Here is a 15,916-nt window from a genome sequence, read left to right on the forward strand (position 1 = left end):
CTAGCTGCATCGAGAAGTGAGAAAACTTTGGCGTGTGCTAGCCTAGGAAGAATGTCATCAATTGTTGGCAGCACAAATTTCTCTCTTTTTACAGCTTTATTTAGTTGTTTCAGATCGACACAAATTCTTATTTGCCCAGTCTTCTTTGGAACAGCCACCATAGGGGCGCACCACTCTGTAGGCTCAGTGATCTCCTCAATAACACCACATTGTACCATTCTCTCTAGCTCCGCCTTGACTTTTGGAAGCAATGGCACGGACACCCGTCTTGCAGTGTGCACACTGTATGGTACAGCATCCTCCTTCAGGCAGATTTTAATGGGTTTTGTCTTCACTAATCCAAGTTCAGAAAAATAAATGGGTTGGAGCTCTTCTAGCCTCTTAACTAAACCCATTTCACTTGCTGCATCACGACCAAGGAGATTGTTTACATAGGGACCAGTCACCACAAATGCTTCAAAATTGTACTGCTTATCTTTAAAGGTAGTCTTCGCTCTGAACTGACCTTTGCATTGCAATGTACCTCCTGGGCTCTCAAGTTTCACATTAACTTTGTTAAGTTTTGGCTTGTGCTTCAAAACTGAGAAGCTTTTCTCAGAAATGACACTTATGTCAGCGCCTGTGTCAATTTTAAAGTCTATGTCTGTGCCCAGAATTGTGAGTGTGACAATCCAAGCTCCACTTTTGTCATCAATGTGAGTTAACTCACCCAGGAAATGTGTTACACTGCTGCCCTCTTGTGGTTTGCTGACATCATGGACTTCTCGGGTTCTACAAACTGCAGCAAAATGACCCTTTTTCCTGCATTTGCGACACTCAGCACCTTTTGCTGGACACATTTCACCTTTCCCATGATTTCTGCCACATCTTTTACATCTCCAGTCGGAAACATGCTCAGTCTGGTTCCTTTTCGATCCACGGTGTTGTCTAACGTTACCTCTTTCACTTTGGTGGAATTTTCCCCTGGCGCCGCCGACCTCACTGATTTGAGCACTGACGCTGGCATTCTGTTCATTAATGTGTCCTCGGACCTGTTCAGACTGCCTCACAAGCTCTGTGGCATTTCTAAGTGTCAATTCAGGTATTAATTGGAGCTTTTCTGACAGCTTTCTGTCCTGAATCCCGATCACGAGCCTGTCACGAATATTCTCCTCTTTAGCAGCACCAAAGTCACACGTGTTTGCTAGCTCGTGGAGGCTACGAATATATTCTTCGGCCATTTCACCTGGCATTTGAGCCCTCGTGTGAAAACGTGCACGCTCGTGTATAACATTAACTTTTGGTATAAAGTAGTCATCGAGCTTCCTGATTACAGTATCATAGTCCTCTCGTTCTTCTTCCCTGAACGTAAATGTCTGATACACTTGTTCAGCTTCTTTTCCCAGTGAATAAAGCAGTGTACAGACCTGTACTTCAGCCTCTTCTTTGTCAAGTTTAGTGGCTATCCTGTAGCGGTGAAACCTCTGACGCCATTCTGGCCATCGTTCGGGGTGACCGAAATCAAAACTGTCCGGGGGCTGAAACTTTGCCATGGTGTTAACAGCGCTCCACTTCTGACACCATGTGATGTTTCAATAAAGCAACTTAGTTTCCTCAAAGTCTGAGCTTTATTAACATCGAACTTTTGACTGTACATGCAAGCACAATGTGACTGCTCTCAGGAACTGGCAGTAGCAAGTTCTTTTCATATCTGCAACTTCACTCTTAGAAAACACTTGGTCGCCACCTTATGGATTAAAGACGTATTACCTATAACAACATTAAACTGTTTTATATCACAATTAGGTAGTCGTTAGGAATGCACTTTGCAAAAGGAGCGACATAATTTCCTCATTATCTTCAGCTGGGATGTTCCCGTGACAACAGATTCACTGATGGACATCAACATAAAAACAATATACATTTAATGTTTTAAAAAGTTTTATATATATTCGTTTTTATATATTATATACACTGTAAAACCTGACAAATAATTTAACTTAACTCAAACCGCTTGAGTAAACAGATTGCCTTGATTTAAACTTTGTAAGTTTTAAAACTTTGCATTCAAGTAATTAAGTGATTAACTAAGTGCTGATTGAGAATTAGTGATGAACAGCTGCTGTTAACAAACAGAATCACTGAAGAAAAGAGAAACACAAGAACTATTACAACTGACTTCTGACACAGCCTTAGATGAAATCAACTGAAATAAAATACATGAAATCTCTCAAGATCTGATTAAACAACCCCACAAACAGCATCAGCAGCTCCACTTATTAATAACCAGACTGACTTTATTTCTGTCAGACGTCTACAGAAGATCTTATTGAGAATGAACTAAGCTTTAGATGTTGATTTATTGTTTAATTTGAAGTAACCATGTTAGAGATCAGTGTTTGCTTTAGTTGGGCTCTTGACCCTTGATTTCTGTCTTAGTCATAACTGTGTGTTTCTAAAACATGTTCGTTGTATCTGAAAAGCCCAGAAGAAATGCCATTAGAATTTTTTACTTACCCCATTGATGAAAATCATCAATTATTGAAATGATCGGAGTGTAACCTCTGATGAAATGTGTGTTTAATCAATTAGATAATATAGTAGAAGTGATTCCAAGAAGCAGTGGTTCTGTGATAATCATTTAATATAAAAGACTTTCTAAACAGTTTGGCCTTCTACAGTGTCAAGCAGTCACACACAGACATCAATAATCAGAATATGAACCTCAACAATGGTGACCATAATAAAAATAAAATGCTGCAGAGCATGCTGGGAGCCATAGATTAGTTTTGTACTATAATAATACCCAGCATGCATTGCTATTTTGTGTGTGTGTGTGTCACCATTGTTGAGGTTCATATTCTGATTATTGATGTCTGTGTGTGACTTATTGCTGCCATAGAAAAAAGATGAATGTGCATAAAGTGTTCAGTAATTTTTTGTAAAGTGATTTCGATTAAACCACAGACTCTTTAAACATATTCCATTATAATGAAGTAAACTAATCATGCATCAGGTACTTTGTCAGTTTTTGGACTCTAAACAGCTCCATAATTGACAGTTGTCATCACCAGAAAGCTGCATATCAACCAATATCTGTTAATATTTCCTCTGGGTTTTTGAGTTATAACAAACATGTTTAAGAAACACACGGTTATAACAGCCAGAGAAAAAACTAAGACAGAAATCAAGGGTCAAGAGCCCAACTAAAGCAAACACTGATCTCTAACATGGTTACTTCAAATGAAACAATAAATCAACATCTAAACCTTAGTTCATTCTCAATAAGATCTTCTGTAGACGTCTGACAGAAATAAAGTCAGTCTGGTTATTAATAAGTGGAGCTGGTGATGCTGTTTGTGGGTTGTTTAATCAGATCTTGAGAGATTTCATGTATTTTATTTCAGTTGATTTCATCTAAGGCTGTGTCTGAAGTCAGTTGTAGTAGTTCTTGTGTTTCCCTTTTCTTCTGTGATTCTGTTTGTTAACAGCAGCTGTTCATCACTAATTCTCAATCAGCACTTAGTTAATCAATTAATCACTTAAATGGAATGTAAATCTTCTTTCAGTACTCATAACTGTTAGTTTTTCAACTTAAATGGTTTAAGGGCAATCGGGTTTCCTCAAACGGTTTGAGTTAACATGACTTGTCAGATTTTTAAGGATATCGGTTTACTCAAACGGTTTGAGTTAAGTTTACTTATCGGGTTTTACAGGGAATGAAAACTATGAACGTATAAATCATACTTTGTGTGAAAAGGAGGTTTACTGCTTCTATTGTTCATTTCAACTGGAAACTGTAGCGATTCATACATATAGGAACATAATTCCAGATTTTGTTTTATTTTATTTTATTATTTAAAAAAAAAAATGAATATTCCGAGTCTTCAGAACCAAAATGATTGATTTGTGAGAGGAATAGATGTGATCACCATCTCCGTCCACTGTAAAAGCTCAGAGCATGTGTGCAGTCTGTGCGCAAATTCAAAAACTGCCGCCAAAGAAGCCTTATGCCAAATGTTTCTCATTTAAAGCTATGGAGGACCCCTGCATGTAAAAAAAAATAGCTGAAGTGTTCTGACCAAGCATCAATATTTTGATGAGTCGGGTGTGAGAATGTGTTGGGATCACACACAGGGTAGTAAAAGCCTGAAATCTTTTACCCTTTACATTTTTTTCAGTCCCCATGAGGAAAACAACGTATAAATCATACAAAATGTTGTTTTTGGTTAATGTACACATGCAGAACGTTTTCTGTGCAGTTTGTAACAGAATAAAGAACAGAATATACAGTTTGTACAGTATAAACCCAACATCTGTGTGTTTGTGCTCTTTTTCAGTAAGTGATCTGAGGATTGTTCTGCTAGGAAAGAACGAATCTGAAAACAGTGAAGTGGGAAACATTATACTGGGTACAACTGCGTTTCAGAGTAAAGCCCTGTCTTATTCACAGCATCTCAATGAGAAAATCAGTGGACAAGTTGAGAAGAGACACATCACAGTCATCAAAACTAACCTGTTGCAGCCACATCTCCCACAGCATCAGATAGTAAAGGGAGTGAGAGAATGTGTGTCTCTGTCTGCTCCTGGACCTCATTTAATCGCACTCATACTGCAGTATAAGGACTTCACAGAGGAGGACATGAGAACTGTGTATAATGTGCTGAGTCTCTTCAGTATGCAGGCCATTAAACACACAATAGTGGTGACAACTGATGAAGACTCTATTTCATCTAAAATCACCTCAAAGCTATGGAATAATGTTATTCATAATTTAATAAAGGACTGTGGAGGAGGATATCTTAAGTTTGATTCAAAAGACTCAGGATGGCGCTCTGAGATTTTGAAAAGGACAGAGGATATACTCAAGAAAGAAAATGAAGAATTTCTCATCTGTAACATATATGAAGATGGAGGTGATGGATCATCAGTGGATGGAGATCTGAGCAGATCTGGAAGTTCAGGCAGAGATGATGACAAACATAAAGAGGACCATGCTGAGAGCATAAAAACAGGACGTGGTGGAGGAGGTTAGTCAAAGCCATAGTTTTTCTGCATGATAAAAGACAGGAAATGACAGGGAGAAAAATGAGGAGCACTACTGTGTTTCTTAAACTAATATTTTCTAATGTGTAATAATCTATTTTAGTTATGAAGTTGTAAAATGACACCTTGTGTCACAGTAAAGATTATTTTAAAGAATATATTCTGTCTCACTGTGATAAGTAGCAACATGGAACCATCTGTTTCAAACACGACTGATGTTATATTGTAATTTTAGAGCAAAACATTATAATAATCTCATAAATTGTCAAGTTTTGATGCTATGTTAAGCAAGCATACTACCTATCCCTGTTGCTAGGAGCAACTGTTTTATAATTGTAATTTTGAAAATTAAATTCACGTATAAGACTTTGTGGTTGTTTTTAATAAGGGCAGAAGCAAAGAAGTGTAAGTGTAGGTTTAAAAGAAAACAAAGGGTCTTAAACCGTGTGAATTTAAATGTGCCTGTAAAAATAATGTGGGGTTTGGGTAAGGTTGGGCATTGTTTGAGTTTTTTATGATTCTGATTCTTGGCAGTTCCTAATTTTGATTCCAATAAGGTAAATAATAATAATAAATAAATAAAAATGTTAAAATATGAGATACCATTCACATTTATTCTAACTCTTACTGCAAAATATTTCTTAAAGAACACTTATACAAGGATGTGTGTGCAGCAGGGAATTCACAGAAATGGGGGACAGAAATTTTACTTTTGTCTAATTGACAGGCTTTATTTTTTTCTTATGTATTTTAATTGGATAAGAAATCCAAATACACTGCTGGATGATAACCGATAATTTGTATTCTATAAAAAAAGGGAGGCCTTTGTCCATATTAAGGATTTCCTGCATGTGGTAAGTTATGACTTCAATTGTGAGTTAGTCAGTTGGCTGATGACACGGCTCTTTAAAAAAAAAAAGATTCTTTGTTAAATTCGATTTTGTAAATATGTTATTACTAAATTGAAAAACTGCCTGTTAAATTGTCATTTTTTAACAGTCAAGTGCTTTTGGCTTGGAAGGTAATTTAGAAGCACAAGTTTTCTCCACACCATTATTATATCTGGAATAATTGTAATATTCTGTATAAACACAAGAGTATATTTATGAAAACCTGGTTGGATAAAGGGATTATTTTGGTAGGACAGTTGCTGAATCCTCAGGTGCATTATTGATGCTGATGAGAGCTCGGGACACACGTCAACCCCCTCCCCCCACCCCCCCAAGCGTCATCCTGGCCCTGTGAAACAACGGGGAGATTGGGGTTGGGTGGGGAGTGAACCCTGACAGACCCACGAAAGCTGCCCAAATTCAGGAGAGTCTGTCCGTGTTGGCTTGGCCTTTCCTCCCACATCAGAGAATTGACTGACCAGTTGTTGCAGCTCCTTTTTCTGGGTTGCCGACAGAAGGGGATTGATATTCACCACCACAGATGCCAAAAGAGGACATATGGCAACATTTGGTCCCAGTCCTGACATCTGCTTCAGTGTCTGATTGAAACGCTCAACCAGCCCATCGGTCTGGGGGTGGTAAACCATGGTCTTAAGCTGTTTTGCCTTTAGGAGACGACAGAGGTCAGCCATTAGCCGGGACATGAACGGGCACCTTGATGATAGGCAGAGGAATCAGCAGGCTGGGGAAAGGTGTCTGTGGTCACGTCCGTTGGCAGGTGGGCCAAGCTTGCCAAAATCTTTTCACCTAAACATCCAGGCCTGGCCAGTTGGAATGGTGGCGGATCCGCTGGATGGTATTTTGTGCCTACAGGTGGCCAGTCATTGGATGGGAGTGTGTCAACTCCATCACGGTCTCGGACTTCGTCTGGGATACAACTAGTAGTTTTACCCCCCCCCCCTTCCTTCGCTGCGCGTTTTGAACTATGAAGTGATGGACCAGATGAGGTGGCAGCTTGCTTTCCTTGCCCTCAATCACTCTGTCCTGAGTCCAGCAATGCTTTAAATGTTCATCCCCGAGTTGTTCCTTTGCAAGTGCCCCCCTCCCGACACCTATTGAAACACATCAAAGTAAAGGTTAGTACTTTGGTTGGCGGGCTGAGTAGCTGCGGCAAGCAGCTGGTCGAATCACAGCCAATCTCTCCCGAGCAGCATGGGAACAGGGAGGTCCCTCATGACTCCCACTTCGATAGGCCAGGCTCCTGGGGCGGCCGAGATGATGACACAACGTGTGGGGACCTGTCGTGTGTCTCCATGTACGCAGGTGATGGGCAAGAGAGCCCAGGAATCCACTCGCGGGGCAACACAGTAGGCTGCACCATGCTGATGGCGCTGCCTGAATCTAGCAGGGCTCAGTCGGATCGTCCATTAACTTTACTTTCATCCGTGTTGCCCCAGCCGGTGGCTTGTGGTGGACGACTCAGCCTGCCAGCCAGGCCCAATTTGGCGAGTGAGGTGGTTCCGTGGGCATAAGCTCATCCTGTGGGCTGAGAAATGCCAGCCTGCTTACTGGTCTTGAGATTCCCTTCAGCGTGCAGTGCTCCTGGTTCACAATCCGGGGAAAAGGCCCCAGAGGGTGAATTTATTAAAGGGACTACTTGTGTCAAAGTGTCCAGGTGAGTTGTGCTGGTTCTCGGTGCTCCACAGTCTATCCTCTGTGCTTTCGAGTGCTGGGTGTCCATGCTTTGCTCACACGCTGGGGCAGGCCAGTCACATACTGATCTCTGGAAGAAAGGAAGAGGAACGGTTATCACAGAGTTTTCTGGAGACATGTCTCACCAGTGTGTGTGAGACAGCGGCTTTTGTAGCTGTCCCTTGTTGAGGCTCAGCTGTGGCCAGCCACCCTGTGCTGAGTGCATGCAGGTGTTTCTTCTTGGTTTCCAGAGTGACGCTGATGAGAGCTCGGGACATGCGTCACAAGAGGTATTTCATACTCTATACATACTTTTCTGCTTTACCCTGGTGACACTTTCTGTGCCAGAATTAGTTTTTAATCTAGCAAAAAAAAATTTAAATTAATTAATTTATATGAATGAATACATTTATATAAAAAACAAAAGTCTATACATTTATTATTTACAAAATAAACTGTTAGTAAACCAAGTGCTATTTTCTGTTGGTCCAAGTTTATTTGAAATATTAATTGGAGGAAAGTTTTTGTCACGATCGGTGTTATGGCAAACACAGAGAGGGAACCAATTGCAGATAAGTCGTATATTAAGGGATAATCCAGAGGGGTAAACAGTCCAGGCAGTGGTCGAAACCAAAACATCAATCCACATAAACAAGACACGAACACAAGGCAAGACAAGGCAAGAATTGACGGACATGAATAATACTCTGACATTAAACAAGGACTTCGTAACACAGACTAAGACAGACAGGGTATAAATACACAGAGGGATAATGAGGGAACAGGAGACAGGTGGGGAAATAATCAATTACACAACCAGGAGGAAGGTGACCAAATAAGGGAACAGGAAGTGATCTGGTGACAGACACCGTGAGAAAGGAGGACATCTAGTGGAACCCCAGGGAACACAACCCAGACACTGTGACAATACCCCCCCTCTATGCGGGCGAACAGGTGGAGGCTCAGGGGGAGGGACGGAGGGCCGGAAAACAAAACAAAACATGGGGAACAGACACCAGAAGTGTAAACACAAAACAGGGAGACCAGGAGGGAGGAGGTTCAGGGGGAGGGACGGAGGGCCAGACTAACTGAGGGGAACAGACAGAAACATAACAGAAACCAAAAACACAAAACAGAAGTCCATGAAGGACATCATGTGGCGCCCACAAGGGCGGAGCAGAAGACCACCACAACTGTGTGGTCAGGGCGGAAGCCCCCCAGGGCGGAGCAGAGGACCACCACAGCCATGTGGTCAGGGCGGAAGCCCCCCAGGGCAGAGCAGAGGACCACCACAGCCATGTGGTCAGGACGAGAGCCCCCAAGGCGGAGCCGACCTCTGTGTGGCCGGACCAACGGGACTACAAAACTCCGGTAATCCCCTGGTGTCTTTACTGGACTCCAGAAGATCGGTGACTTGACCTGACTCCGGAGGGTCAGCGGTGACTAGACCTGACTCCGGAGAGTCCACCGGAACCTGACTCGACTCCAGAACAGCATCGGGCACCGCCTCGGCTTCGGGCACAGCCTCCGGAACAGCATCGGGCACCGCCTCGGCTTCGGGCACAGCCTCCGGAAAAGCATCGGGCACCGCCGCGGCTTCAGGCACAGCCTCCGGAACAGCATCGGGCACCGTCTCGGCTTCGGGCACAACATCGGGCACCGCCTTGGCCTCCGGAACAGCAACGGGCACTGCCTCTGCATCGGGCACCGCCTTGGCCTCCGGAACAGCATCGGACACCTTGTCTGGAGACTCAGGCGTTGAGTCGGCCATCTTGTGCTGTGTCGCTGGGCTGGCGGCCATCTTGTGCTGTGGTGCTGGGCTGGCGGCCATCTTGTGCTGTGGCGCTGGGCTGGCGGCCATCTTGATTCCTTGGATTTGAGGGAACTCGCCTGGTGGTTTTCTGGGGGACCATGGGAGGTCGCTGAGGAGGGAGTGGTCGAGAGGAGACTCAGCACCGCGCTCAACCATGGCCTCCCTTTGACCCAGGGCTCGTGTTGGAATGGATTAGAGCCACCGTCTCACCATGGCGGACGGAGAGGAGAGAGGAAGCGCTCGTCCGCCACGGAGTGGCCATGATGGGCGCTAGTTCAGCACCACGAGGCAGGATGGACACCAACACAGCACCACAACACAAGGTGATCACCAGTCCAGTGCCAACGCCCAAAATGGTCGCTGACTCATTCTTGGATTATTTTTCCATGCTGTCAAAGATTTTAGAGATTCCCAAGACTGTTCACGTCACAGCTGCTGAGCCAGCGCCACAGCCCAAGATGGTAGCCAGCCCAGCACCACACCACAAGATGGCTGTTAATCCAGCGCCACCGCACAAGATGGCCGCCAGCACAAGATGGCCGCTAACCCAGCACCAATGCCCAAGATGGCCACTGGTCCAGAGCCACGGTCCAAGATGGCCTCCCGTCCAGAGTCATGGCCCAAGATGGCCGCTAATCCAGCGCCACAGCACAAGATGCCTGCCAGCCCAGTACCACAGCACAAGATGGCCGCTAACCCAGCGATGATGCCCAAGTTTGCCACCGATCCAGTTCGGTTGACATTCCAGAGTCAGGGTTAGTCACCGATGACCTTCCAGAGTCAGGGCTAGTCACCGATGACCTTCCAGAGTCAGGGCTAGTCACCGATGACCTTCCAGAGTCAGGGATAGTCACCAAAGACCTTCCAGAGTCAGGACTAGTCAACGTTGACAACATGGCTTCATGTTGTTTTTTGCATTTTGTTTTTGTGTTCACTCCTGTCCCTGTTCCTCTCTGTTAGCCTGGCCCTCTGTCCCTCCCCCTGAACCTCCTCTGGTCCACCTCCCTCCTGGTCTCCCTGGTTTGTGTTTACACTTCTGGTGTCTTTTCCCTGTTTTTTTTTTTATCCTGTCCCTCCGTCCCTCCCCCTGAGCCTCTACCTGTCTGCCTCCCTCCTGGTCTCTGTTTTTTGTCTGTTGTGGAGCGTCTGGAAGCCGCACCTTAGAGGGGGTGTAGTGTCACAGTGTCTGGGTTGTGTTCCCTGGGTTTCCACTAGATGTCCTCCTTTCCCCACGGTGTCTGTCACTTCATTTAACACATTCCTCATGTCCCTGCTTAATTATTGCACCCAGCTGTCACTAATTACCTATCATCACACCCTGTCAGTTTCCCATTAGCATTTGTCTCTCCTTGTGTATATAACCCGGTCTGTCTTAGTATGTGTCACGGAGTCGTTGTTTATTCATGTCTGTCCGTTCTTGCCCTTGCCCTTTGTTCTGTTTAGTTTATGTTTGGATTGCTCTTCTGGTTTTAGACTCATGCCTGGACTGTCTATTCTCTGTGGATTAACACCAAATAAAGACGTACTCACAATTGGTTCTATCTCCGTGCTTCATTGGATCCAGGCCGTGACAATATCATTACAAATAACATTAAAGAAATTTAGCATTTTTAGCCTTTCAATGGGGGTAATCAGGTGTTGGTTGTCAACAGTTTATAAGACGTGAAATAAAGTGCTCACAACCATAATAAAACTTCCCTAACACGGCACCGGGGTTGAGTAAAAGCCTCCTGTAGTGAATCTATGCATTTTTGAAAGATAAATATCCATATTTCAAACATAATAAACATTTTTTTCTTACTTCTGCTGACTGTCATATGCAGAAGCCATTCTGGATGATGTAGGATGTCAGAGTTTAGTGATTAGTGACGAACGCGGAGACAAACAAAACGCCGTCCATTAACTAGACGTACAAAACATCATCATTATTATTTTGACCCTGTCTGGGCTTCGTGGAGAGCGGGTCCTTCAACAACAGTTGGATTTCATCATGATAAGGTACTCTTTTGCTGAACGTCTCTCATTGGAACATTATTTACTTCCCGACGTCTGTGTTCAAAAGACCTTGAAGTCATGTCGGCTTTTACGTCGGCCAAAATATTTACACAGAGGATCACGGCGGAATGTTTATACTCCTGGGACTGGCATTAAAGTTTTATGTTCTCTATCCAAGGCCTCTGAAACACACAAGCGTTCTCTACTTAGTGTTTGCCATGCAAACTTGTGTTTTCCACAACTGACTCATCAGAAATTGCTGATTGAAACTGCTCGATTTGCACATCTAAATGTCCGTTCACTGAATAATAAGACTGCTGTATTTCATGATATCATATTAAACAATGCTTTGGACTTTTTTTGTATCTGTGAGACTTGACACCAGCCAAATGATTTTATAAACTTAAATATGAGTGCTCCACCCGGATATACATATATTGAGAGGCCACGTCAAAGTGGTAAAGGTGGCGGTCTTGCTGTTATCTACAGAGCTGATATATCTGTCTAGGAAATTACCATTCCCTGTGTATTTTCATCATCTGAGTGCATTGCTTTTAAAGTGAACGGAATCTCACCTGTCCTTATTGTGCTCATGTGTCGACCTCCAAAACCAAATCCTATGTTTTTTAATGAACTCACAGAGCTACTTACATCTCTTAGTGCTGTTTGTCCAGCAATGATTGTGGCTGGAGACATTAATATTAATGTGGACAACTCTAATAGTATTCTAATAGTTGATTTCATTGATGCATTAGACTGTTTTAACATGATTCAGCACATGCAATTTCCCACTAATAATAAAGGTCACACACTTGATCTGGTATGTTCTGTTGGAGTGGACATTGATCAACAAGATAGTAGTGACTTGTGTAGCTTCTCACTTTTAATTTAAATGTGCCACTTCTAAGTGTTACTCAAACAAGGGTATTAGTTTTAGACATGTCAAGAATCTTAAATTTGACAGTCTCTCTTGCCTAATCTCAGAGCACTCAGCTGTTGAAACTGTTGATCACTATAATTCTATTTTGCCATCTGCTTTGGATGAATTAGCCCCTAGGAGAGAACGTGTTGTTTCATCTAGTAAATCTTTTCCTTGGTGCACCACTGAGTTAAGGGCTATGAAGATGAAAAGTAGGCAGCTTGAACGCCAATATAAGAGATCAGTAACAAAGTACTACTCATCTATTATTAGTGATGGTGCTGCAAACCCGAGTAAGATTTTTAATAAGACGATCAAAAGCCTTATTGCACCGATCAAGTCACCAATTTGTTCCTCTGTGCTGGAGTGTAACAAGTTTCTCAGTTTCTTCATGGAAAAAATTTAAAATATTTGTAAGTCTATCAGTTTGGTACCCTGCTCTGGAGTTCCTGTGATCTTTCCACCTAGTTTTCCTGAAAGTGCATTTTCTAGTTTTAACATAGTCACTAATGATTGTATTCTGAAATTAGTGATGGCAATGAATACAACTACATGTACTCTTGACCCAATTCCAACATCTGTTCTAAAGGGGTCTCTCCCTTTTGGAACGTGTTGTTGTGGCACAACTCTACTCACACTTGTCGTCCAACAAGCTTTTTGAATGTTTTCAGTCTGAGTTTAGAAAGGGACACAGTACATAGACAGCCCTGGTTCGAGTTATGAATGATCTGCTTGTCTCCTGGTCTGATTGTACCCAGTTTGTTGTCTTGGGAAACAACAAATCTGAACTTGGACAGGTCTGTCATGGTGTTCCTCAGGGATCTGTAATGGGTCCTATATTGTTTAGTGTGTATATGCTTCCTTTGGGACAAATTAATAGGAAATATGGTTTGGGGTATCACTTTTATGCAGATGACACATAAATTTACATCAGATCCGAGTCTGATCCTACTCTCACCTCAACAGTTCTTTCAGAGTGTGTGCTGGAAATAAAAACGTGGATGCACCATAACTTTTTAAAACTGAATTGTTCTAAAACAGAGGTTCTACTCATTGGCACACCAGCGGTTATCCACAAGGGTAGCAATCTTAATTTTATTATGGATGACAGTGTAGTACTTCCATCTGCTCAGGCTCGTAATCTTGGAGTGATTTTTGACACTCATCTGACACTAGTCTCTCACATTAAGAGTATTACAAAATCTGCTTTCCATCACCTCAGAAACATTGCAAGAATTAGGCCTTTCCTCACTCCACCTGACGCTGAAAGGCTTATTCATGCATTTGTTACTTCCAGGATTGACTACTGTAATGCACTATTCATTGGCTTACCTGCTAAATTAATCAGTTTATCCAGAATTCAGCAGCTCGTATTCTCACATATACTCCATCACGTCAGCATATCACAGGCGAGCTTTATAGTTTGAATTGGCTTCCTGTACAGTCACATATTGTTTTTAAAACTCTAACGTTAACATACAAAGCTATACATGGAACTGCCCCTTCTTATATTTGTGACTTAGTCACCTGATACATGCCTTCTTCTTCTAGTGTTCCTGTAGCTCAACTGGTAGAGCATTGCGTTATCAAACAAGCTAGCACAAGGTTGGGGGTTCGATTCTCTGGGAACACATGATAGGGAAAAATGTATAGCCTGAATGCACTGTAAGTCGCTTTGGATAAAAGCGTCTGCTAAATGCATAAATTAAATTTTAAATTTTTCTCGTTCCCTTCGGTCTGCTGATTCTCTTACTCTCTGGGTACATTTCTACAACACTGTTTTTACATACCTTACTGCATGTTTCTCCACTTTTTCAAAGTTAAATGTCCACTGAGGGGCACTAAAATGTGTTCAATATACGTGAACCATGGCACATTTTTATTACATTGATAAAGGAATGTTTTGCTGTGTTTTTACTACGTTGAGTAAGGTACATATTGCAGTGGTTCAGAATTCAAATATAGTGGGCCTGTTGCTCAACCATGCCATTTGAATTTCCTTATATGCAAATTTGAACTGTTTTGTTGAACCGTGGTAAAACAAGATGCAAACCAAAGCTTCTCACCTCTCAAGTATGTCTCTGTACCCGTACTGAGTTTCTGAACAAGCCTACCATTGATGAAAACCCATATATTTGAAGCTAGATATGTGTTATGCTTACATTCAAATTCATCAGTTATCAGATCTCCCAGCATATTAAAATTGTTTTTGAAGTCATGACATAATATTCCTCAAGTATATTTCATTTTGAGCTCTATTACATTATGACCATTTTATTACAATAATAGTGCAATACTTACTACATTATGTGCAGTTTTTGCATTATAAGTTGCTACAGGTTATTTCAAGTCAGGTTTTGGACTTCCCCATTTTTCCTTGGGTCTCCGTGGTGTTGTGATTCATCATATTCACGCAGCAGTGGTGATGAGAGTTTAGAGCACGGTTTAAAGAGGAGAAATCAATTTACATTTAAAGTACTGGTCACAGTTTATTGGTCACTTTCTAAATAATAATAGTAACACATCCATTACCGATGCAAATATGTTAGAAATGATGCATCACAATATAAATGACAACTTGAAGCCAATGCACATTTTTTGAACTGATGCATCACATTGTTAACTGTTTATGCTGATGCAAGGAAGGAATTTTACATTTGAGACCAACACTGATGTATACTGTCTCTAAATATTGTTTTCAGTGACTACTGGAAAAGCGAAGCTGAACTTTGTGATGTGTGGAAATAATGCAACACTCAAGTCTTCAGTGTCTAAAGCCTTTCGAGGGACTATCAATAAACAAAAGAATAAACTTTTACCTCAAAGAGAGAGGAGTAATGTGTGTGTGAAGAAAGAGGAGAAGATACATGGACGGCAGATCAGTGTAATAGAGCTTCCAGCTCTCTCTCAGCTCTCAGACGAGGAAGTGATGTGTCAGACTCGCAACTCTGTGTCTCTCTGTGATCCTGGAGTTCATGTTTTCATCCTCGTTACTCCTGTCAGTCCACTCAATAAGGAAGACAAAGCAGAAATGGAGAAGATTGAAAGAATATATAACTCTAAAGAGCATTTCATGGTGCTTTTCACTACTGAACTCAGTATTGACAAAAAAATCACAGATTTTGTAGAATCTACAGAATCTCAGAGGATTGTGAGTCTCTATGGGAGTTGGCACAGTGTGATGGGGTTAAAGGACCAGAGAAGCTCAGAACAGATCTCAGCCCTGTTTGATTGTATAGAGAGCATGAAGACTGAACCCTATTCCCTTCAGATGTACTTGAGAGCTCCAGAGAAGAGAGTCAGAGAAGAGCTAGAGGAGAAACTGAGTGTGAGAGACAAAGAAATCAAAGAGTTACAGCAGAAGATCAAAACACTGGGTGAGTGGATTCATTTTTCTGGATTAAGAATCTTTGTGAAAATTAAGTTTGAACCCCTATTGTCACATGGATTATTTTAACAATCCCTTTGCTTTGTTTTTCTGGATGTTGACCGTGTTAATTTACATTGCTGTCTATATGAGGGTTAGAGAGGTGTCTGAATCCATCAAAACTATCTTATTTTGTTTCCTGAAAACAAACTAAG

At 42.1% G+C, this 15,916-nt stretch overlaps 2 protein-coding genes across 4 annotated transcripts in view; one reads left to right on the top strand and one right to left on the bottom strand.

Moving 5' to 3' along the window:
• Nucleotides 1-15,916, bottom strand: part of LOC127987326 (uncharacterized) — a 256,216-nt gene that overhangs the window by 177,443 nt on the left and 62,857 nt on the right. The gene's annotated exons all lie outside the window — the stretch shown is intronic.
• LOC127987296 (putative autophagy-related protein 11) overlaps nt 1-15,916 on the top strand; it is a 308,120-nt gene that overhangs the window by 3,729 nt on the left and 288,475 nt on the right. For all 3 annotated transcript variants that reach the window (XR_008161154.1, XM_052589547.1, XM_052589546.1), the window contains exons 2-3: nt 4,320-5,009; nt 15,037-15,711. Coding sequence is in view for 2 of the 3 variants with exons in the window: in XM_052589547.1 (XP_052445507.1) it covers nt 4,320-5,009; nt 15,037-15,711 (1,365 nt within the window). In the remaining variant the exon portion in view is untranslated. The remainder of the gene's footprint in view (nt 1-4,319; nt 5,010-15,036; nt 15,712-15,916) is intronic.

The sequence above is a fragment of the Carassius gibelio genome, chromosome B22, assembly GCF_023724105.1.
Source record: "Carassius gibelio isolate Cgi1373 ecotype wild population from Czech Republic chromosome B22, carGib1.2-hapl.c, whole genome shotgun sequence".
Lineage (NCBI taxonomy): Eukaryota > Metazoa > Chordata > Actinopteri > Cypriniformes > Cyprinidae > Carassius > Carassius gibelio.